Consider the following 24,908-nt stretch of genomic DNA (forward strand, 5'->3'; position numbering starts at 1 on the left):
AAATATCTGGATTCTGTCACTGTTAGTACAGTATAGCCAGCTAAGATGGTAGCTACCTCTCGTGATGTTCTTACTTTCTCCACAATCCAGCATCAAATATTTTCGAAAGAGCGTTGCAAATTCACTCATATCACCCAATTAAAATGTCTGCTTGTGGTCATCAACCTTCCAATATTTTTGTCACCTTCAAGGAAATGACAGGAACTCCATAACAGCAATCTTTTTTTTTAAACCCACCACAGTCCAATGACTATGTAAGCAACTCACTACACAATTGTAAGATGGAAGAATTTATAACATTTTTATTGAGGAACAACTGCTTTAATTTGCCAAGATGTGTGTGGTTCTATTCTGTGGTCTGTAAAAAAACAACAACCATGTTACTAAGAGGGTGAATTAGACAGGCAGCAGTGGGGTTGGCTTTTCTCTATTTTTATTTCCCCCTCCCTCCGTGAACAGCCGTCTGATCTGGATATTCTCACCCCAGGACCAGAGGTCTCAATACTGCTTGCCTTGGTTCCTGGCCCACCGCCAGACACCCTGCCAATCACCCCCAGGGCCACAGGATTAGAGGAGGTGACACTCCAGGCAGGAGCTTCAATGCCACCAGCAAAGTTCTCAACTAGCTACTTGAGAGGTGGGAGAAGCATGTGTAAGTCAAGTCCTGACAAAGAACCAGGAAGGGGTGGAACCTCCAGCTCCTCTGATAAGCTCTCAGTCTGAACAGGTTTATTACTGAAGCAGTAGCTCCAAGCTCAACCTTCCTGAACTGTGGAAACCAACAGCAACACAATGAGGAATGATGGTAATATGACAACTGAAACAAACCAAACCAAACCAAACCAAACCAAAACAGAACAGAACAAAACAACAAAACACAGTTTTCTTAACTAGCTCTGAGGAAGACATCTTTGGGATCAGCTGCTACCTGACCTTAAACTGGTAATGCCTAGAATTGAACCTGGAACATTCTGCATGCAAAGCATGGGCTCTACCATTGAGCTATGGCCCCCCTCTACTGGATCAGTCTAGCCTCCATAAAAACAGTGTTAAAATTGAATATTTAAAACTGAAACCTCCCATTATGGGGAGGAACCACCAAGCAGAAACAGATGTACCAGACAAGGGGAAATCATATTTTCCCAGCAAACTGCAGCTTATATCCTGGGAACATGTGATTTCCCTAGAACTGATACGCTTACTGAATGCGGGTGTCTGGATCTTCCACAAAATTAAATAATGACAGCACAATGTCAAATACCCTAGTTTGCTTTCCAGTAGTAGGTCTTTGTGTTTTGACCCCAGGGAGTCCAAATGGCAGGCAAGGAACTAGCAGATGTCACAGCCCCAAAGTGAGATAATCTCACAAAATCCCTCTCTAATGTTGCTTGGGCTCTCCTCAGTTCTGTTTTTGTGCTGTACACAAAAATGCAAAAAATGCAAAAGTTGGAAAGCACCCTGCAGAATACCTGTAAATAATAATTGGCTGAAATGTGAGGGATTGCTTTGAAAATAAAATCCTCAATATTTTCAGCATATTGAGATACAGCCTCGTTTTTACAGCTCTAACCAACCATGGGGAATTTTTTTCACAAGCCACAGCTGACAGCACTGCATAATTTGGACCCACTTTGAGTTACTTTTAGTCAAATGCAAGCTCCTGTAATGAGCTCCGCTTGGCTCCTGGCTGTCTCTCTGTGAGCATGAAACTTCTCAGTGTGGTCAGATACTTCTTCCTCTTCTTTCCTTTCAGTTACTATGTCTGTGCAAGTGGATGTGAGACCCAGTGCAGGAGGAAGTTCATCTGAATGTCGCTATTAAGCATGATTACAAGCAAACGTTATTTCCTTACCAAAAATAAAAAAGAATGACTCGGCCACAGCTAGATGGGGGGAAATTTCTATTGAATGTGTGCTTACTTCTAGAAATAGGCCTACCATTTTGTAGGTGTCAATATGAGTTTAATCTGAAATGGCACAAAAAATTACCACAACATCCAGCACACTGAAATGGCAGGAATTTGATAGTGCTAAGTTTGCATCTGAGCCCAATGTGACCAAGTCCAATTGCAGTAGAGCACAAAGCTGGAAAGTATCATAGAATTACGGTTAGAAGAGACCCTCAAGGATACAACCCCTTGCAATGCAGGAATCACAACTGAAGAATCCCTGCCAGGTGGTCATTCAACCTCTGTTTAAAAACCACTAATGAAGTTCACCACTCCACCACCTCCCAAGCTGGTTTCTTGCTTCTAATGTCTTTAAAGATTTTTGGTTTTGGTGGTGGTTATGTTTTCAGTGATGTGCTTCCAAAAGTCAAATGCACAAGGCCTGCTAACCAAATCCCATTAGGTAAATTTCCTTGGCAGACATGGCTATTGGCACAACCCTGGCTGTAAGGCATAAAAGTATAGGTAAACAGCCAAAACAACCTTCTCAATGCCAGGACCCTTCTTATAGATTGTGGAACATTATGCTATCACCCAGAAATGAAGTATTATATATCTGTTACAGATAAATGTTCAAACAGCAGAAACTGTCTATGATCCCATTTGCATCTGGAGAATGTCTGAAATTATGGACTACACATAGCCTAGTGTAGGTCTGCACTTTGGACATTCAACAGATGCATGAACAATTGTCACCCTTCCTTTGGATTGGCTACAGCCTTCACATGTTACTGCAAACGTTTAAAAACATTCACTGTTAAGATATACACTTTATGTTTGCCTTTCCCCCTACATATACATATATAAGCGGAAGTAGAGTTTATAGCAGATGAGCTGTTGCTGGAACAGGAAAGAGTTGTCTGAGATACTATTATCCAGAATAAAGTGAATGTTGATACATACCCATGAGGCATACATGCACAATGTCTTTCTGAAGCATGATTTATAAATAATAACAACATAGTGCATAGTTCAGAAAGCTACCTCAGCCATATGTAAAAAAGCTTGGAAGTATCCAGTGGGATTCTTGATCCTTCCCTGTGAGTTTCAAGAGAGGTCTACAGAATGGCTTCAAGCTCAAGAAATACAAGACTCACTGGGGCACAAAGTGGAGTTATTACTGAGTTATTTCCATAAAAAAACAGATATTGGAGCCATTTAATAATGGGAGGTGGTTGGAAGATACATTCCAAATCAGGGATGAACCATGCTGCCTGGAGCTGATGAGAGGTGGAGTTCCATAGCCTCTGGAGGGTACTATGTTAGGACTCGTCCATGCTTCTGCTTGTCCTGTGCCTAGAACCACTTGTCCCGTGCTTTCTAGGCATGGTTCCAAGTAGTTTTTCCCTTCCCCCACTGCTTTCCCCCAAGAAACCTGCTCTTTAGCGCTAAATCAGAATCAACAGCAATCTGCTGAAAACTCAATTTCCATTTGTTTTGATTCAGCACTAAACCACAGGTTTACTCCGGGGAAAGTGGTGGGGCAATTGTGGGTGTGGATGAGCCCCTAGTTACATCTGGACATCTGGACCTAATTTTACTACACAAAAAGCTGCAGATCTGCAAAGGCTCTGGTTTCAAGATTAAACCTCTTCATGAGACCCACATACTCAAAGGACTGTCTTGCCACACATGCTCCATATGAGGCTATACATCTATTAAGATGGGGGTGGTAGCCCTGAGCACTGTCTGATCATTACAACTGTAGCTAGGGGAAAGGCTTTTTCTATGTGGAGTGTCAGACCGTGGAATGCACTGAGGTAAGAAAGCCTGTTTTTTGGAAGATTTTGGAAAGGGTGCAATACATTTTTATGTCAACAGACAAGTGACTGACTGTGATTCTTAGTGGCTATTCTGGCTCAGCTGTGTTCTATTTAATTTTAGTTTTGCTCTTTGATTTATACTGTTCTCATGCATATAGTTTGTATTCTTTCTTGAGCACTCTGAGCTGTTGAAAAAAGTGGCTTATAAAAAAAATAGAGACAGACAGACAGACAGAAAGGTTGATTCACATGGTCAGATGTGAATCAAATCCGTCTCACTGGGTCACTCCAGTGTTTTGTTTGGCTTGTTCTTAGTTCAATTTATACTGTGGTGTGCTAGAAAATGTACAAACCTCACTGCATGCTGACTGGTAAGTGGAGAAGCTAATGCAGCAATCAAACGACGGCTTTACCGGGCATCCATTTTATAAGGAAACATTGGGGTTCTTAGCTCTCATTCTGCCATTTGCAAAGGGTCATATGATTTGTTCTAGAGAGATCAGTGTGGGAAGCTGGGAGGTGACAAAGAATACAGACACTGTATTTTTATGTCAACCCTTTCAGTAGGTAATGAACCTTGAAACAAGATAAGGAATCCATGAAGATTATAGTCAAGTCTGCTTAGATTCCGCTTCCCTTCTAAGGGGGAAAAACTTTTTTTAAAAAAAAAATCAAAGAGTGAGATTACACACCTTGGCCATTATCCAAATGAGCTATTTACATGCGCGATAAGGAATCTTGTAAAGCTGAAACTTGCTTTGTAGTTTTACTGGTGCAGCTCCTAGAGGCCGATGCAAAAAACTGTGATTCGGTTTTCAAATCTTGTTTGCCTTTTCACCAGGTAATACGGAAAAGAAGGCTCTAGCTGCACCTGTGGTTCCCTTACAAGTATGCAATGACTCTTCGGCGTTACGACCTCATTGGGAAGGGATGGGGAACATGTGGTTCTCTGGATGTTGTTGAACCCCAGCTCCCATCATCCGTGACCATGGGCCCTACCGGCTGGACTCCAACAACATGTGGAAGACCGCAGGTCCCCCATCCCAGTCACAGAGTGCTTAACTGTGCTACTCGGTCGTAGCAAAGCAACTAAGAGTCTTGATGAGCAGTTTGTGCCAAACTGTGTTAATCCCTACATTAGTTAGGACTGTTTGTTCTTTTGGTCTTACAGAGATGAGCAAAATTTTAAAGGTTTGGAACTTTTCACAAAGAAGAACTTCACTTTACTATGTAGCGCTTCTTTTACCAGCTGACACTCCACAAACTCTGGCTGGGCAGAGAAGTCCAGAATTCTAAGAATTAGCTGGAAACAACAACAACAACAACAACAACAACAACAACAACAACAACAACATTAGAGGTTCCTTTTGGATGGTTAGAGGAAAAAGAAGCACAATTAAAACAGAAACAATTCAGAAATGAAACGTAATGTAAAATTCTACAGATGATCAAAGTATGACATCCATTCTAATTCAATATGTTAGCCAATGTGGCTACTCACCAGATGTTGTGGACTATAACTTGTGTTAGCCCAAGAAACTACTATCTTATTTTTGGGTTCTCCTATTTCACTTGCAATCTGATCATGGGTAAGGACCACTTAACATCAGCATTAAGTGAATATGATGACAGCTGTTTTCTTCTTTCACTTGGAAAATGTGCTGTACATCACCCAATGATTCTCAGATAAGCATGTGAACTGCTTCTTTTGAAAACAGGGCCAGTCCAAGACATTTTGCTACATAATGCAAAGGGCATGAAGGTGCCTCCCGTTCCATGCGCAAAGGCCAATGTTATTTCAAAACTGGCAATGGGACAGCATTCAGTTTATCTGAATGGTCATTTGTGGAAAGGGATCTGGAATGACCATTTCATAAATTTAAGTCTTTAACCACTGATCAGTTCACTGATCAAAACATACTTGTAACAGCAAAAGAGGGGGTGCCAATTTACTATGGAGGGGCAGTTGAATAGGAGGCTGTCAGAGTGATGTATAGTCCCACCAGTTGTATATTAAGACCATTCATTTCTAACATACTAGAATGTTTTTTATTTAAAAACACCTAGTTCTACCTTCCAAGTTTGAGACATATTTGCTTTGGGCCTCACCAACTGAAAATATTTCTAATCAGACTGCTATGATGGGAAACCTTTGAACAGCAAATGTTTAATGCCAGTAGGTCAGTTTCTCATGGAATAAACTTTGCTTAACCAAACATACTCCTACTTGTATCAGCTGAAAGCCTTTGCACACATGAATGAAAGCATGAAGGAAGTTAACTCTTACCTACTTGAGGCCTTTCTAACACCAGAGCAAAAAGCAAATAGAAAAAAAAGAAACAAAAGCAGTCAACTTATTGGTTACCTCAAATGTTACAAGTACCTTGTAGAAGAACAATTAATACCATCTTCTGTTTCTATCACTAAAACACCGGTGTTTGTAAAATAGAATTAAAAACTGTGCTAAATGCTTTATAAGCAGCAATGAATCATGGATTAAGCCACGCATGCTGGGACAATGCAACACAGAATCTTTGGGGAAAGGTTTCAAACTCCCCAGGGCATTCCCAGACCTACTCAGAGATGCCTGGGATTGAACCTGGGACCTTCAGCATGAAAAGCAGATGCTCTACCACTGAACTATGGTCCTTCACCTTTAAAGGCAGATGTTGTCCATGTAACCCTTTAAAAAACCAAAATGGTCTCTTGGGTTTGTCTACTGTACTTTTTATTAGGGGGCTGAGAATGCCCTTTTGCTGCCAGAAACACACAGAATCCAACTGGTCTAGCAACAGAATCTTAATTGTATGCTGGTAATGGGGTAGCATCCTCCATCAACAGCATTGATCTTTCCTTATTCTCTACCACTTCCTTTTAAAAATATATGAATTTTGCCACGAAACAAAAATAATGTAACCTAATTTAAACAGGCATAGCTTGAGTAACAGTGTGAATGCCGGATTCGGTTTTCCACTGATGTACATTTTTAATTTGCCCAGCTTGTTGATCAAGGTATACTTGGTACCACCTCTGTGGCTTATATCAAGCGATAATTAATGGCTCACAGTGTGGCCTGCACTTATAGTTAAAAACCAGATAAAGCGAACGTTTGAAATTATATCTAATGGAACATGGGCGATTAGCAAAGGGCTTCAGAAGAAGGTTAGACTTTCAAAACAATAAAAGCATCGGAAACCGTTACAACACTAAATACCATGCTATTATGCAGCACAAGGTGAAATTTCAACTTTTATACCAGCTGTCTGGGTTTTGGCATAAAAGCCATGAAAGCAAGATGAGGTAAAATATATAATTTGGAGCAGCTGCTTTGCCTTATCAAAGCTTACTAAACACGTGCAGAAGAAATTAAGAGCTCTCGTGACAGCAGACAGAAAATTGATATTTTGTACATAGTATATACCATAGTGATTTGAGCTCAAAACAATACAATATACAGTATTCAGCAGGAAGGACTAGGCAAATGTGTTGAGTTCATCCAGTTTGGCTGCTCTGATTTAACTAAATCAGTTTGTTTGACAAAATTACATGGAGTCTGATTTCACATCAAAATTATGAAGTACTTTGTTATTGTCTTATATTGAAACATGCATACAGGCAGTGACAATTTTGCACACATCCTGTGGGACCCAGAAGGGGGCAGAACAGGGCAGGCTTATGCATGCTCCATTGATGGGGGGGGCAGGTAGGAATGGAACCCCCACGCAAAATGGTCACTGCCGCCTGTACGTGCTTTTAAAAATACTCCTTAGATATACCTGAAGTGCCTCAAGAAATAATGAGTTAAAGGGGGAAAAGAATGTTAAGTTATTTACATGCCTCTATATGTATTTGAAAAGCCAAGTGATTTTCATCTAAGGGCTAAATAGGAGCCACCTGTTTTCAAGATGCAACTTCATCCTTCCCATTCTCTTTTCCATATGCCTTCGATCTGCTGGCTGTTGCTTTTCTTTTAAGCCTGAGCACAAGGCATTGTTGTGAGTGTTAACTAATGTGTCAGGCACTCTGAAATTAATGCATAATGATGATCTCAATATATAGGCAGTTTTATTTGTGAGACGCACAGCAAGATAAGAATAGCTCGTCACTGAGTATTAACATACATTCTGACCTGGTCATGATGACCAGCTTGCTGTCATGGAAAAGGGAAAAAACTGCTCCAGACAACTATGTCTGGATAATAGTCTATTATCATGGAGCTCAAGCACACCATGGTAAGATAATTGGTCAATGCAAGAAATTCTGAACCCGAGAATCCCCAATGTGTCCAGCCTCTCTATGAGGACCTTGAGTGAAGGTGAGCCCAACACCCCTCAATGTAATTGGTTCCATTCTTGAACTGCTCTTGCCATCAATAAATTTCTCCTAAGGTTCAACCAATCTACCCTCTAAGAAGGTTAAATGAGTCCTCTGGATTAGGCCAATGGCCCATCTAGTCCTGCTCTCATAGTGTCCAACCCAATGTCTACGGGAAGCCCAGAAGCAGGACGTGAGTGCAACAGCACGCTCCCAACTTGCGATTGCCAGCCACTGGCATTCAGAGGCAGAACACAGCTATCATGGCTAGTAGCTTAAGCCCATAGAATGATGAACTTAAGTCCACATATCTAGTCATGAACTATGGATCAGCAGAAAACAAAACATATGCCCTATGGGGAAAGGTTATAGCTCAGTAGCAGAGCACATGTAAATAAGTGGCATTTCCAGGTAGGCTTGGAACAGTCTCCATGCCTGAGTTCCTGGAGAAACACTGCCAGTAAGTGTAGACAATACGTACTGTGATAGATGGATCAATAGTTTGACTCAGTAAAAGGGAGCTTCCTATATCACTCTTCTGAAACATTCCATTTCTGTCCTCTTTTCCCGACCACCTGCCCCCAGCTGCTTTGGAATATTGTGAGTTACTCCTAGATTCCGCAAAAGGGTCTGCAATAACACTGATCTACAGACTATAAAATGTTCTCACAGTCCCTCTGGCTGAAACGATGTGGCGTCTACAGAGGTAGCCAGTATCAAAGGAGCTGTGATGTGCTTATGAACTGGAAAAAATATATAATTCTTTAAATGTCTAAACAGCATCAGATCCCACACTGTGCTCCCTCTCATTCCCTTTGAGCAAATCTGGCTCAGGATTGTAATTACTTGGTACAAGATGGCAAAATATTTCAGAGTTGTGTTATGTTTTTGCCTCGGCTGTCAATGTCCCGCTGTCCTATCTTTTTTCAGATATCTATTTGATTTTCCACTTGCCTGAATGTCTATTAACCTTATGCTTTAAAATAATTTTAAAATGAATAAAACAAAAAGCCTTGATGAGCACAGAGGGAGTTGCTAAGACAAATCTGATAAAGGGGGGCAACTAGTAGATAGATTTATACCTATAAATATAAAATTGCCTCTTTTAACCTATGTAAACAACTTTTTTTGTTTAGAAAAACTAAACACAAAGGTGCATTTTGAAATATCTTCAGTTTGAATTAAATGATCCCAAAGTGGGAAGAATATTCTGCACTCCTGTCTGGAATTTGAAACTATTTTGTTGGCAGCTTCTTGTAAACTGGAGAACCATATATACATTTTCATTACTATACAGGATAAAGTAAGATGTTTCTTAATCAGCTCAAACTAGCATATAGATATAGATCTATATAGATATAGATATGATGGACGAAATTATTTCCCTAAGAGCTGGGTCTCTGACCTTTTAGATTTCATCTTCAAACAGTCTCAGATGTCAGCATGACATACAAAGTGTCAAAATATACAAAGCTTTATCTTTTTAAGTAGGTTAGATTTCACTCCAAACCTAAGCACATTCATTGATTTTAGTGAAGTTTGCAGATTCTAAGCAAGTGTAGTTAAGACTGCAGACTTATTTTCATTTGTTATTTTCAATATAACTTCCTTCAACAAAACAACAGCTCTTAATGTACACAACAAATTTATCTCTTCAGAAAGGTACACTTTCTCAAAAGATCTTAATAGAATCTAACAGTGCAATCCTACACACATTTACTCAAATGTAAGTTCCACTGAATTCCTTGGGACACACTACCAGGTAAGTGGGTATAAGATTGCAGCCACATATAAAGGAACTGAACTCAATGGGTGAAACGGCCATTCTCCCATGAAGCTGCCATTCATTCCAATAGAATTTGTGCAGAGTAACTTCCTAGCGGATTGCCTTAAATCTATACTTAACAAACAACCAATTGGAGCTTTGAAAACAAAAATCTTATTTACAAAGATCAAGGCTATCAGTTGAGGATTTTGTTTGTTCGTTTGTTCATTAAATTTGTATACTGCCCTTCATCCACAGGGTAGTTCACAACATAAAAATACAAGCTAAAATTAACAAAATACATAAAAAGAACAAGACCAAAAACAAAACAAATGAATAAACCCCCTTTGCTCCCCACTTCTCGCAAACACATTTATTTATTTATTTATTTATTTATTTATTTATTTATTTAAGCTCTCCTGCTCTCACAAAAGGTTTGATGCTGCATCATTTCTAGCAAATGCTGCCTTTGTGCTTAGCAACACAACTGAATTCTGTCACTGCTTTGCGTTTGTTTAAAATATTTCTCTCTCTCTCTCTCTCTCTCTCAAAAAAACACACCCTGTCTGCCAAGCTGGCGTTCCCCCTCCCCTCTTCGCTTTTGTTAGGGCAAGTAACAGTTTTTGGTTTTTATGGTTTATCAACGGTTTCCTTTGCCCATCATATCTACTATTGTGACAAAGCCTGGCATGATTGGGAGCTTGAAGAAAAAAACCACAACTGAATAAGCCTGGCATCCACTTCAACACCCCTCTCCAACCACAGACAGATACAGTTACTGGATTTGACTAACGGTTATCAATCAGCTCAACTGTAGGCCCTTGGGAAGATAACAAGCCAAAAAACAGAAGGAAGAAGGAAACTAATACGAAATATTTTTCAGTTGTTTATATAATGAAATGGAATTATTAGCCTCATGGAACTCTTTTCTAACTCCTAAATGTTTCACACAATAGATCTGGTTCCTCAGGGGAGCACCACACATTATGACAGCTATAGGAAGTGTTAGTGTTTCCTGCAAATACATAAAATGTGGACATCATATATATGCATACACATATCTTTAATCACCCATTCACCTGCATCTAAGAAACCTTGTTGAACTAAGCTGTTTAGAAGGTAACATTGTCCACACATAACAGATTTGCTGAGGGAAGCACCAGTTTAAGACCAAGACAGCAACAATCATTATACAATCTAATTGTATTTAAATGTTTATTGCTAAGAATGAGAGCATATCCCGCAGACATATCAGACGTGCAATTCTGAAGGAAGAACAAGAGTAGACCAATGAGTTGAAGCAAAAATAACGCAAGACGAAAGGGTGCACTTTTCCCAAACATGCTCAAATGGAAATAGGACAGATTCAAACAAACAGTTGAAGAGATTAAGCCCCATGGGATGATTTATTTGGGAAGATGACTGTTTGACCCATCACAGACATATGACAAGAGGTTTACCACCTGTTGGTTCACCACCCCACGGTTTATGAGGTGGTGAACTAAAGCTTGGCCATGTGCTATGCCAGAGTATTCACATGAAAAGTAAACATGACCGAGACACAACTCTCATGGTGCCTTCACCACCTCAGCCAACACCAAACTTTTCAGCTGAAGCTGCCCCTTCATCCCAATGATTTCACTGCAGCTTACTTAAGTTTATATATTTATCTATTTCATTTATGAAGCACTTCCCATAAACCATCCTGAAGTAATTTAACAATAAAATCATCAACAGTGAATCATATAAAAACACAGTTTGTAGGCAACTGTGGATTAGAGAGCAGGCTGAAAGATCTTCACTTAAACAAGACAATCCCTCACTTGAAAGAGAATGATCTTCAATAGGCAGCCAAAAAATAAAATAAAAATAAAGACAGTGTCCCTCTGGTATATGGTGTGAGAAAGGTCTAAAGGACAGGCGCTGCCACACTAAAAGTCCAGTTCCAACATTTTATGGAATGGCCTTCATGGTGAGGTGGTATCTGCAGGAGACCCTCTTCTGCAGAGCACAGGAATTGATTTGATCTAGAAGGGATAGGACAGTATTTTAGGTATCCTGGATCCAAGCTGCATAAGGGTGAATTTAGCTTGGTAGTTAATTGACAGGCATTTCAAGTTTTTCAGCAATGACAGAACCTGATGGTGACATTCTGCCCCTGTGAGTAGATGAGCCACTTCATTTTGCACTAGCTGCAGTTTCTGGGACACCTTATGGGTAGCCCCACAAAGAAAGCATCAATTTAACCTAAGTTAAATGCACTTAGGTGTGAGGTATAATTTTTGTAGTGAAACACAAGACAAAAGTTGTACTGTGTTTTTACTCTTTTTTAGCTCTGGGCAACCCAGTCAGATGTGTGGCATATAAATAATAAAATATTATAATTATCATTCCTGGAGCTAAGAAAAAGAACAAAATAATGTCCCAATTTATCTTATTGGTTTTTGTAAAATATGCATAGCAGAAAAATGTAAATACAAGGGGATCCCACCATTTTCCTATTAATTCAGAGAAAAAGTGGCCATTTTAATATTCTAAATCATTATCTATACTGACTTCAGATCTCATTTTACTACTACTGACCCAAAATCCCTTGTAACTGAGTTGGACCTGGTGCTATCCATTTTCAAAACTATTTTAGTAAAAGTAAGAAAAATTTAACCAAGAGATGTTTCTAAATGTTCAGTACAGTATAGATTATCTACTCTAGAAGAGCAACCCTTCTCCTGAGAAACATCTAGATCCTATTTTTTTCTGTGTTTAAGCTCATCCCCCAACCCTTTGTTCTATCTTTCATGGGCATATAGATGCATTGGAGGCTTCTAGTACTTTCAAGCTAGTCCTGGTCTGAATTTTAATTCATCACCGGACAGGTGGCTAGCCTATTAGATTGGTTATTTCAGCTTTTCTTCTGGAGTCTTGGACTCATACCATCAAGGCTGAATGAACACAGGCCTCTAATTTAACCCAGTGACCTCTCAATGTAACAGAATAACAATGACAGCTTGAATCATGCTTCCTTACCAGACAAAAGGGCAGCAAGGCATACAGGTCTGCTGAAAAGCGATATTTTTTTATTCCAAGTCTTTGCCCCAGGATGCACAAACAGAGCTAAAAGCAAGGTGTTTCAATTTCAGAAATATAACTTGAATGCAGCAGAAATTTAATGTTTTCTGGATAGCTTACGGAGACACATTTGTCCGTTAGCATCCAATATATCAAAATAGCGTGGGCTTCATATAAAAGCATATATGAGGTTCCTTGGTTATTGCTATGACATTGACTAATATCAGCCGGTCACCAAGCTCCTACTATTCCCAAACCTTTACGAGTTATGATAAATAAACTAGTCTGGGAAATTAGGCTCTGAGAAATTGGCAGCACAAACTTGCTACGCTAGAGTATTTCTGTCATGGTGTATGCCGAAAGTAACATACATAGCAGCCCATCTATGTGTAAGGAGGAGGCCTGCACACCTGGCTTCACCTGGAGGAGCTCTACAGAAATGCTGACAGATTGGGGGGGCACGTCAGCAACATGTGCCAGTTATGGGGTGAGGCCACACCACCTTCTCATGCATTCTTTCAGTTCATGTGGTAGTCATCTCACCAAAGAAAAGCAGCATGGGCCTTCCTGATTGGCTGAGCAAGGCTTAATTCCAAGACCCTGACCTTTTGTTCAATGCCTAGTCAATGGAGTACAGTAGAACCTCAAGTTGTGGACGTAATCCATCCCGGAGGCACGTCTGCAACTTGAAGCATTTGCATCCAGAAGCACCGCATCTGCGAATGCGCATGGTGCGATTTAGCGCTTCTGAGCATGCGCGAGCGGCAAACCCAGAAGTAACCCATTCTGGTACTTCTGGGTTGCTGCAGGACGCAACTTGAAAAGACATAGCCTAGAGAGGACGCAACATGAGGCATGACTGTATTTCTTTCCCCAGTTTCTAATTCTCCCTGCATACCTTTGCCTTCTCCTCTCCTCCAGTCTCTTCTCATATCAAGCTTCTCTTTGCCTCGTTCCCATTCCTGCTTCTGATTGCCTTCTTGGAAACCTGCTTTTCAGCTCTGCGAGTTCTCTCTCCTCATTGGCCCTACATTCCCTAAAACCAAGGGTGTGGTGCCTCTGGCCTGGTGGCCCTCAAGGCCTCTCTATCTGGCCCTCAGGACTGTCCCCAGGCCACACCCTCTCCTCAGATACACCAGTCACCAGGTATACTTCACACCTTCCTTGAGTGTTTATGCCTGTCTGGCTAGAGGTATTTGTTGCTTTACCCACTTTTGCTTCAGGCCCCGCCCACCACAGACATGTGACCTCCAGACAGTTACCCAGATGGAAATGCACCCCCTGGTCTGTTACTTTAAAAAAAAAAAAAAAGTGGTATTTTTTGCCTGAGGTGGACACAATGCAGTTCTGGAGTTTGAACATTTAGCATTAAGGAAACATTAAAATGGCTTGCAAAAGGTGGCAAAACAGCAAAGTCTCTCATGCATTGGCCCTCTTGAGTATACGCAGTTCTACAGAAATTCTTATCCCACCAAAATGGCTTCAACAGCAGCATACCAAACAGTGGGAAAGTACAGAAGAACAAAGCCACACCTGAAATCCTTTAAATAATGTGTACAATGAGGAGATGAGAAAAAGGAAGTATAAGTCACCATGATAATAAAACAAACAAATTCAGTTTGTTTCAATGTTGACCCAACAGGCAAACTTCCATCCTAAAATAACTAGTCAAAAGCAGCTCACGATAAAGCTAACAGAAGTAAGAGTTGCATTTAAATAGCCACTTCAGAAACAATCCATGGGTGTTTGCAAAACTTCACAGTTTATTGATACTAAGACTATAATATTGCAAGCTTTTTGTTTTTGTTTTCTTGCAACGTGCCTTTAGAGAAATAACACATCTTAGGCCATAGCTATTGCAAAACTATATAAATACAACAAACCGAGTTGAAAATATTCAACGCGGTACTGTGACAATGTCTGTATATCAAATAGTTAACAATGAAGTTGTAGATTACCAGGGTATGAACGTGGTTGGTAGCTGCCCAGTCAACTGCACTTCTATTTATTTCAACCATTTTCTCCTTGGTTTTAAGACCAGGATCGTAAAACTATTTCTGGAAGCTCCAGAAGATAGCCTATTTTTATCTAACTCTGTTTCACATACAAACATTTGCACTCAAGCCTACTTGAGAAATCAGAGTTTTACTTTATTTTTAAAAAAAGGAAAGCAGACTATTCCTAAATTAATCTTACAAATGTTGAATCAATTATTGAGTTAATCAGATTGATTCACCAAAAATATTTTGATCAACTAAAGAGGTACCATCAATTAATCAGATAACATATTTTTTTTAAAAAATGATCATTATTTTTAATATAAAGTTTTTAAAAAGTACAGATGGCAACAACCAAGAAACATTTACTCTCCTCTCACTCAAATGAGTGAATGCTCCTTTTAAGATGGTACCTGCTGCAGCAAACAATAACAAAAGGATTCCTCCCCCAAAATTACAGTTTTATTCACATGCAACATATGGTCAATGATCACTATCACCTGTGAGGTGTTATGTACTAGCATTTGTGGAAAGGACTTTACTTGTGCTAGACTGCACTGTGCTCAGACTTGGCTGGCAGTTGTTTTCAGTGGGCTTAACCCTAGCAGATTCGTAGTAAGAACAGATGAAAGTTTCCCCAAGCAGATGCAGAGTGTATTTTTTCCACTACAGAGTAATTAAAGAGCCACTATATATTTTAAAAAAGGGAATGTTGCCTAATCAAAAGTTGGGGTTTCCAATCAAAAGAGAGCCCTGCCATTTCTTTTTCAAGATATTAAAAATTTTGTTCCATGCAGGGAAAAACGACCTTCAATATTCTTTCTAGAGTTCTACAAAGGTCCTCTTTATCAACATCTCAGCAATCTAGATTTACATATACCAAGAACAAATCAATGGGCAGGAACAATGCTATAACAGAACAAAAACTTTAAAACAGATCTTCAAATCTCGGGGCTGGAACCAGGTTTGATAGGGCAGTGGGCCCCCTGCTTTGCTGCTGCCACTGCCCACTGCCCCACCTATTCCCCCTGCCACTACCACACGTCTTGCCTCCTCCCCCTCCACTTCACCTTCCCCGCCTTGTTTTGCTGCCATATTTGTGTCAGCTGCAATGGTGTTTTCTCTCCCTCTTCCCTGCCTTGCAGGCATCCTGGGTGAAGCAGCTTGGAGTTTCTGTGCCGTTGTTGAGGCTAGAAATGTTTAAGATTAGAAAAAGCGTAGTTCTAACAACCTTTCTAGCCACTGCGGCAAACCACTCTCCTGACCACCTCACCCAGAATGCCTCACTCTGATAAAACACCCTTTAGCCCTCCTTTATAGACACTAAAGCAAGGCATGGAGCCTCAATGAGCAGGTAGGCAATGAGCAACAATAATGAGAACTTGCCAAGTATCATGAGTTACCGTATTTTTCGCTCTATAAGACGCACCAGACGATAAGACGCACCTAGTTTTTGGAGGAGGAGAACAAGAAAAAAAATATTTTGAATCCCAGAAGCCAGAACAGCAAGTGGGATCTGGCTTCTGGGATAGCCTCTTGCTGTTCTGGCTTCTGCGATAGCCGCCCGAAGCCTCTCCAGGGCAGCGGGATGAAGGCTCCCCGCTGCCCTGCGGAGGCTTCGCGCCGCTAAGCCAGCGCTCCCTCTCGCTGTTCTGGCTTCTGGGATAGCCGTGCAGCCCGCACTCACTCCATAAGACGCATACACATTTCCCCTTACTTTTTAGGAGGGAAAAAGTGTGTCTTATAGAGCGAAAACTATGGTAAGCTAGTCCACTGCCTGAAACCCTCATGGCTGCATTCACCACCATCTTCTTTATTCCCAACATGTGCTTGTCAGGTACGGGGCCCACAGGCAGTGAATATGAGGAAGACAGACATGGCCGTAGCAGCCTAACCCAGCACATCTCTTTACAAATGGGCTTTACAAATGTAAAGATTTTAAAATGGGATGCCAGCAACAGCTGTGGCAAATCCTTAGCATTTGTCCCACCATGATTAAAAAAATTAAAGCATTTCTTACTTTCGACGGAACATTTCTGCAAATATGCAGCCAACGCTCCAAAGATCGACTGGCGTTGCATAACTGGATTGAAGCAAAACTTCAGGAGCTCTGTACCATAGAGTGACAACCTGCAAAACAAAAAACAGAGTGGGATTCAGCAAAATGAATATATCTGAAAGAATATGTGTGATAATTACTAGGAGAAGGAAAAGACTCATTTGCTTTACCGTCCTGGGCTACTGGCTAAAACAAAAATGCATTGCTGGACTGGAGACTTTCAGTGGCTTGTAGCTCTTTCATTTTTATAAGTGCGGAGGTCTAGGTGCTGTTGATTTATTTTATATATTTCAAAAAACATTTTTATACTGCTTTATATTGCATGTATCCAAAGCCGTTTACAAATATAAAAACATACAAAACCAGCAAAACAAAACTATACAGTAATTACAAAATTTAAATGAAAATACCATCTCAAGCAATATTGCCCCGTGACAGACAAGTTAATACTGGTGAGGACAGACTTGGGTGAACAGATATGTTTTTAGTTTTCTGGGCAGTTAAAATTAAAACAACATTGTTATAAATTTATAAATGGAAGAACTTGGAAATAAAGTTTGTTATAGTTGTGAGATATACCAACACTTAAAGCTACTAGGGTGAAAAGGAAACTATTATCGGAGCTTTAGAGAATGTACTGCTAAGATTTAGAAATGAATGCTAAAAGCAGCCTTCTTATTATAATAATGACATGAGCTTTCTGGAAGACTCCTCCTCTCACCCACATCAGCTTAATTTGCTGGTCAGACCCACCTGAAATCAGAATAAACATACAGAACATATATAAAATGGACATGTTGAAGGGATAAATGAGGGGAGTTCAAGGATATTTACACAAGTGGTCAAATTGGTTAAAAGCCCTTTCAGCACTTTGATCTTACAACATCTGTTTTAGGAACAATTCAATAAATTAAGGGCAAAAGAAAGCTGAGACTGTTGAACTTTTGACATAAATGACCATCTAAACTGGTGTTGCAACAGCAGGATGGTGTAACTATAATCCCATTCGCTTTCTGAGCTTGGAAGGTGTTAAATTAGTGATTCTTTAGGATGATTCAAATGACTCTTTCATGCATGAGGCTGCTTGGTAAACTTGTGTTAGCTCTCTGAGCAGGCACACTGCCACTGATCCACAGCATTCAGCTTTTGTCAAATGACTGAAGTGGTGTTACACATTGGAGCGGTGTCTGTGCCCACAACTGGTTCACACTAGGGATGGGAGAGAAATTCAGCCCAGTTCACTTTTAAATGCACACCTACCTAATTCGCCCCCCCCCCCGAAACAAAATGCAAACCAAAAGGCAGCCATTCCAAAATTCACACTTCTCCAAATTTTGCAATGCACTTCTCCAGCTTAGCAAAGTGTACAAAACCCCATATACTAAGGTAAATTGTACATAAAAATGCATATATTCATGAAATACAAAATACAAAAATACATTATAATGTATTAGCAAAATTGCATAAAAATGTGTATTTGGGAACGGACGGACACTGAAATGCTGAAGTTCCAAGAGGAATTTTGCTTAAAAGAAATCACAAACTGATGTGGAAATCTGGAGAATTGAACTTCGGGCTGGAAAAACAAGAAACTGGGAGGAACCAAAACTGACAGATTTGCTTATCTCCTTATAGTTTGCCTATTCCCTTTATTGTTTTCAGGGAAGAAGCAGAAAAAATTGTGTCCCTTTCTTCACGAATGGGACAATGTGAATGAATGTTATACTAGTTGATGTATCACAAACTTTTGTGACAGTCATGCTGCACCCCTTTTCTTTGAGAGGAAGGCCACACAGTAAGCAGATACACTTTGACTACTTTCTTCTTGTTAGCATATACAGTCGTACCTTGGTTGTCGAAGGCCTTGGCACTCATACATTCCGGCTCCTGAACGATCGAAACCCGGAAGTGAGTGTTCCGGTTTTCAAACGTTCTTTGGAAAGCCGAACGTCCAATGCTGCTTCTGCTATTGTTTCCGGCGCGCCTGCACAATCGGGAGCCCATTGGAAGCCGCGCTTGGTTTCTGAAAATTTCGGAAGTAGAATGGACTTCTGGAACGCATTCTGTTCTAAAACCAAGGTATCACTGTATGTATTTTCGAATGTGTTTCTTTTTAAAGAAAAGGGGGGAAGGTGCAGCTGTGATTTCTGTTCCTACAATCTTCCCACGTTATTGTCACAACACTCATGTGAGTTACAATCATGTCCCAGTTGTATAGTATTCCATCTATGCAAACAGATTCCATGGGAGGGGTGTGTGTGTCTTGCGGCAGAGAGCAGCCATGATAATGTTCGCAGTACTGAAGAAGAAAAACATTCAAAAGCAAGGTTGGGGGCCCTCAGGCCCACAAGCTGAGTGTGGCTCTCTAGCAGACCAGGTAGATTCCTGAGAGCTAAATAGGCTCTATCTAGGCACCTCCCCTCTACCTCGTCAGGCCATATTCCCAGAATGCACCACTCACTGGTCCTGTTTCACATCCTCAGTTCTGGCTGGATGGAATGCATCCTTGAACTGTGATAATTTTAAAACAGTTCACAAAACGCGATGTGAACGGTGAAGTTGTGTAGTTTTTTACCAGTGATGGCATGGGCACCAGCCTTAAGATGCCAAAGACATTTGCACACCTTCATTCCACACAGCAATTCTTGTTGCCAGCATGAATCTTTGCGGGGGGGGGGGAGCATTTCCCAGAAACCAGCAGCGGCGTAGCGTGGGTTGTCAGCACCCGGGGCAAGGCAAGTAATTTGCGCCCCCTAACCCCTAACCTGCCGCCGCTGCCAGCTTCTTCTTGCTGCTGCCTGGTCTGGTCTGGTGTGGTTCTCTCCTGCGCTCAGCGCTGCGCTGGGCGGCCACTGCACTGTCCCTCCCCCAGATAGTCCCTCGCTCTCTCTCCGCACTGCACGCCTGGCACCCACCCACTCCACAGTGGGCGGCGACCCAGCGGCTCGGCTCGGATTCGCACAGCCAGCACTGCAGTGAGAGAGAGTGAGTGAGCCAGGTAGGGGCAGAGAGCTGCGAGTGCGAGCGTGCCCCCCCAGATGTTGCGCCCGGCCCCCCCTGCACCCCCCACGCTACGCCACTGGAAACCAGTGCTGCAATTTGAATGTCAGGATATGTAATTTCCTTTCTTTTAGAAGCATTACCTCAAAAGAGATAAAACCCTGGAAAGGCCTTGCATTGCAAGCTTGCTCTTCCTTGTATTTTATATATTTAAATACATGTTATAAGGTGGGTAATGAATTAGAGAAGCGGGGAGGCAAAAATTATTCATTTGGAAATTGCACACAATTTTTACAGGGAAAGAGCAGGTTGCATTTCAATTATCAGATTTGCCGTGCTTCAGTGTAATTTTTCAGTGTGGAGGGGTCTCTCAGGGTGTGTAATCTGTATGTTAAGAATGGTAAAATGTTTCCGCTTGCCTTCAAGGAACTTGCATGCAAAGAATAACCACAGGATATTTTTCTCACTTAAAAAAACAACAACCCCAAACAACTCAGAGTGATGCAATGAATCTGCAGTGACTGATTCATGAAGACCATTTCCCTCTGCCTTATCCCTTTTTCACCAGAGAAACCAAATAAATATTTGCAGACATTCCATTCACAGAAACAGATAAGCAGAAATGGAAATTATTCTGAAGGCAGGATATGGTGAGCTCAACACCAGAGCAGAACTTCCTCTTCTGCATTGGTTTTATTTCTATTTTTCACTTACAAAAGTGTTTGCTTAGGTAAGCCAGAAAAGAGGTATGTTTCATCTCTAAAAGAAAACAACGGCATTGCATCATTATGCAATAATGCATGTCCTAGCACTCAGTGCCCCTGAGTTCTAGGACATGCTGAAGGAAGGACAAACCAGGTGCCCTCCTAAGAATAAGATTTGTTTTTAAATAGTAATACAGTTGTACCTTGGATCTCAAATGCCTTGGCTCCCGAACAAATTGGCTCCCCAACGATCAAAACCCGGAAGTGAGTGTTCCAGTTTTTGAACGATTTTTGGAAGCCGAACGTTCGATGGGGCCTCTGTGGCTTCCTATTGGCTGCAGGAGCTTCCTGCAGCCAATCAAAAGCTGCGCTTTGGTTTTCAAACGTTTTGAAAGTGGAACGGACTTCCGGAACGGATTTCGTTCGACTTCCAAGGTACCACAGTACAGACTTAACTATACAGGTAAGCCAGAGCCAAACAGCAAGGTTGACAATAGCACAATCCTATACCTAGATGCTCAATGGAGCTTATTCCCTAAGTAGAGGTGTTTAGTATAGCAGCCTAAAGGTGCAATCTAGTTCTGCTGGAGTCAGTAGAAACTCTCTTATTAGCTTCTTAGGATCTCAGCTGCAATCAAAATGGTTAATCAATTTTTTTCTGTGCCTTCCCTCTGTGGTACGAGTTTGCATTGTTACATAAACCCAAAGCTTTAGGCTTTAACATTACCCAAAACAGAGTGTTGACGTACCTGGTTAGCATGTTTAATTCATCACATGATTCCATTTAACTTCATGGTTAGATTAGAGAGAGAATAATGCAAAAGTGTGACACCAGGCATTTGGCATTGAAAAGAGTATTTGGGGAATACCTCCATTTAATGTACGACAATTTCATATATCACAAACATAAAAAATAAAAGCAAATCAAAAGGATTTCCTCATATAGTTATCCAGTTGTTCCACAACTGCTAATCAACAACTGATCTACCAAATCATGATCATGGTGCTGATAATACCAAGGGTTGCAGGTCTGATCCTGTATGGGACAGCTGCATATTCCTGCCCTCCAGAGGTTTGGACTAGATGATTCTAAGTGTCCCTTCCAACTCTGCAATTCTATAATTCTTTATGATTCCTCTATGATGCAATTATCTTGCTGGTTTTTTTAACAAATGAAAGGGCTCTATACAAAGAATAAGATCAAAACAAAGAACAGAGGCGTGGATTCTTTCTTGGTTTACACTTCTTCCTTCACTGATGTGTTTTGTTAATGCTGTACCTGCTTTCATGTTATGAGAAGATAGCACTGTAAGACTTTGTACGCTCAAAAGGAACATTTTGTGTCTTGTCAACTGCTCTTGACCTTTAGGGAGGATAATGCATTCATGCAGTTAGTCTATATGGTTTGGGGCTCTTTGAAGAATGAATTCATTCATAAAGATAGCCTTGTACATAAACTAGACTCTAGTCCAATGCTGTGCCTGCAGGGAACCTGTGGCTCTTCAGATGTTGTAGGATTAAAGGTCTCATCAGCCTAGTCAGTATGCCCAATGGTCAATGATAATAGCGGGTGGGGGCACATCAGCATCAATAGACACCTGGCATCTTGCTAATCTCAAATTCAATTATACTTCTATTTGAGAAAAGATGATTTGCAAGGGTTTGTAAGACAGCAATCCTAAACATTCTTACTAGGGGGAAAGTATCATTAAACTCAGCAGTATTTATCTGAACAACCATGTTCAGATTTTCACTAATAGGACTAAAATTACTATACTTGACAGTTTGCTTTTCCCACCTCTCTGGGATATGGAAAACCTTTATATTTCCTTAACTGTTCCTTGCACCATCTTCACCACAGCAACTAAGTTCTAGGACTTTTTAACAAAACTAAAATAATTGTTTCTGTACTTGGTAACTTTCACTCCAAACAATGTTATTAGAAAGGATATTTTCTAATTATTAGTTTGTGAAGGCAATCCCACCCCTGACATTACTTTTGATTGAATGGGGCATAAATTACTTTTAAGGTTCAGTGTGTGAGAATTATTTTTTCAACTGTATTTTCTTATTGTCTTCCACAGCACTTCCAATTTAATAAGCACAGCTTTATGTGTTGCATTAGAACATCTGAATCTTGAAAAGGAAAGAAAAATTGAACAGCTATGAGAGTTAAATATAAGAACTATTTGTTTCCTTTGATGGTTTAACCAAAACACTAATCAGAACTTTATGCTACATTTCTAGGAAGAACCACATCCCTAGAATGTTGGTGCTGTTCTAAAGTATTTCTAGGTATCTCAATGCACATGAACATGTGTATATATAAACACTAGCGGAAGGCACTTCATCTCGATATAGTGATTTTTTTCATCAACTCTCATGCATTACGGACGTGTATGCAATTGTTACTAGACAGAATTGCAGTTTAAATTTTCTAACCAAGCCCTGATTACATAAGTAAGACTACCAGTATATTTCAAAGCTTGTATTGCACTCATTTCTAGAAAATCTAACCATTTTTAATAGGAATGCATTTTTAAAAATATATGTATAAAAATTAGAAAGCCCGTTAAGCAACTATATATAGTTCATTCACGTTTCTTTCTTTTCTGTGGTGTGGAATTGCCATGATAACTCTTCCTAGCAGAGAGGTTACTTCTTGAGGTCTTCATGAGAAAGGGAACACTATGGGAAATTTGAGGGGAGAAGTATGCATTCAAATAGCTTTCACAGTTTACTCTGCATAAGGCAAGTATATTTACCTTGGCATTCCTTGCAATCCATGGTATGCGGTGTAATGGATAGTATTAGGTTAGTAATACTGACTTCATCTAGATGGTGAACTGGGGCAGGTCACAATATAGTGAAGTTAGGGGTGGCCAGATGCAAAACAGGAGATGGCATTCCCTATTTTACACAAGTAGCCAAGGGGCAGGTGCCCTGCTCTTTTTTTTTTTTTTTTTTTTTGCATCTGGCCACCCTAAAGCCCACATAGCACTGGTCACCAAAGATTTCTCTTGCTAGAACCAAGAGCGAGCAAGCAGAGAGGATCAAGTACACTGGTTGGCCAAAGCACAGCTAGGCCTCACTTCCTCATGTTTATTCTTGACCACACAAGCTTCATTTGTGAGGGATGCCATCTCTGTTGCCTTTTCAGCACATACTGAAGACAGGCCTTTTAAAATAGACATATTCTGTATTGAAATTGTTGTTAGATGTTTGATCGCTTGTGTGTTTGATGCCATGTGTTCCTTTGGAAGGAAAGACAGGATATAAATCTAATCAAATTTAATCACCATCTTCTGCATCTTCAGCTAGAATTTCCTTTTTCTTTTTTTAAAAACCCATACTCTTGTGATTTAACAGTAGACTGATCTACAGACATTGGTAGATGATAATGCATTCTATCTAAAGCCACAGAAGCAGGCCAACACATTTATTTCTGGTCCACTGTCAAGCCTATCTGAAGCTGTAACACCCACAGTCAACTGTTAGATACCACATACTAATTCCAAGCATGCCTTAGAGACCTTATTGGTTGCTCTTCTAAGTATTTTGGAAAGTGGTTTGTCTGTCTGTGCATCCAGATGCTTCTTGAGATATTATCAGCATATGTGGCATGACAGTTCCCAAAGATGGAGGAGCTGGTTTTTGCCTATGTTTGAATACTGTTTAACACCATTTCGAATCAAGATGATAGACCTAAAAGTTCCAAACTGAACCAACAGTCGCCAAATTTAGCAGAATGGTTCCCAAGATTGAGAAGCACAACTGAGGGGTCATGCACAGCCATATAAACTATCAAACCACACTATTCATTTACAAACAAACAAACAAGTTTTAAAATTAACAGATCAACAAAGACAATGAACAAATTATGAGGGAAAAGTTGGAATCCTAAAATTTAAAAACCCACAAGATTCACTTCCTGACTCCCCAAATTTTAGTCAAATCATAGCTTCCCTCTAGTCTTTTAAAAACTGTAACAGACAAAAATTGGATTAAATTAGTTTTAATATGGCATTGATGTGCTAGAAATTTGGAAAATGAATAAAAATTAATTGGCAAAAAAGTAGAAACAGTAACAGGGGCCATCACAAAAAGTAAGGGGCCAGGCCACATCTGGCCTTCCTTCTAATTAAAATCCTGAAGAAGTTTTCCATCACAGCTTCTGATATGTCTAAAATCCAAGTTGCAACCATTGTACTTGAAATTAAAACCTGTTTAGCTACGTCCGGAACAGGCTTGTTTATTATGCATTTCGGAAAAGCACCTTCTCTTCACATGCT

General features: G+C 40.4%; 1 protein-coding gene across 4 annotated transcripts in view; it reads right to left on the bottom strand.

Annotated features, from left to right (window-relative positions):
• CDK6 (cyclin dependent kinase 6) overlaps positions 1-24,908 on the bottom strand; it is a 108,887-nt gene that overhangs the window by 20,921 nt on the left and 63,058 nt on the right. For all 4 annotated transcript variants that reach the window (XM_080975625.1, XM_080975627.1, XM_080975626.1 and 1 more), the window contains exon 5: positions 16,874-16,983. In XM_080975625.1, the coding sequence (XP_080831751.1) occupies positions 16,874-16,983 (110 nt within the window). The remainder of the gene's footprint in view (positions 1-16,873; positions 16,984-24,908) is intronic.

Source organism: Podarcis pityusensis (assembly GCF_964106645.2).
Source record: "Podarcis pityusensis genome assembly, chromosome: 12".
NCBI classification, from domain to species: domain Eukaryota; kingdom Metazoa; phylum Chordata; class Lepidosauria; order Squamata; family Lacertidae; genus Podarcis; species Podarcis pityusensis.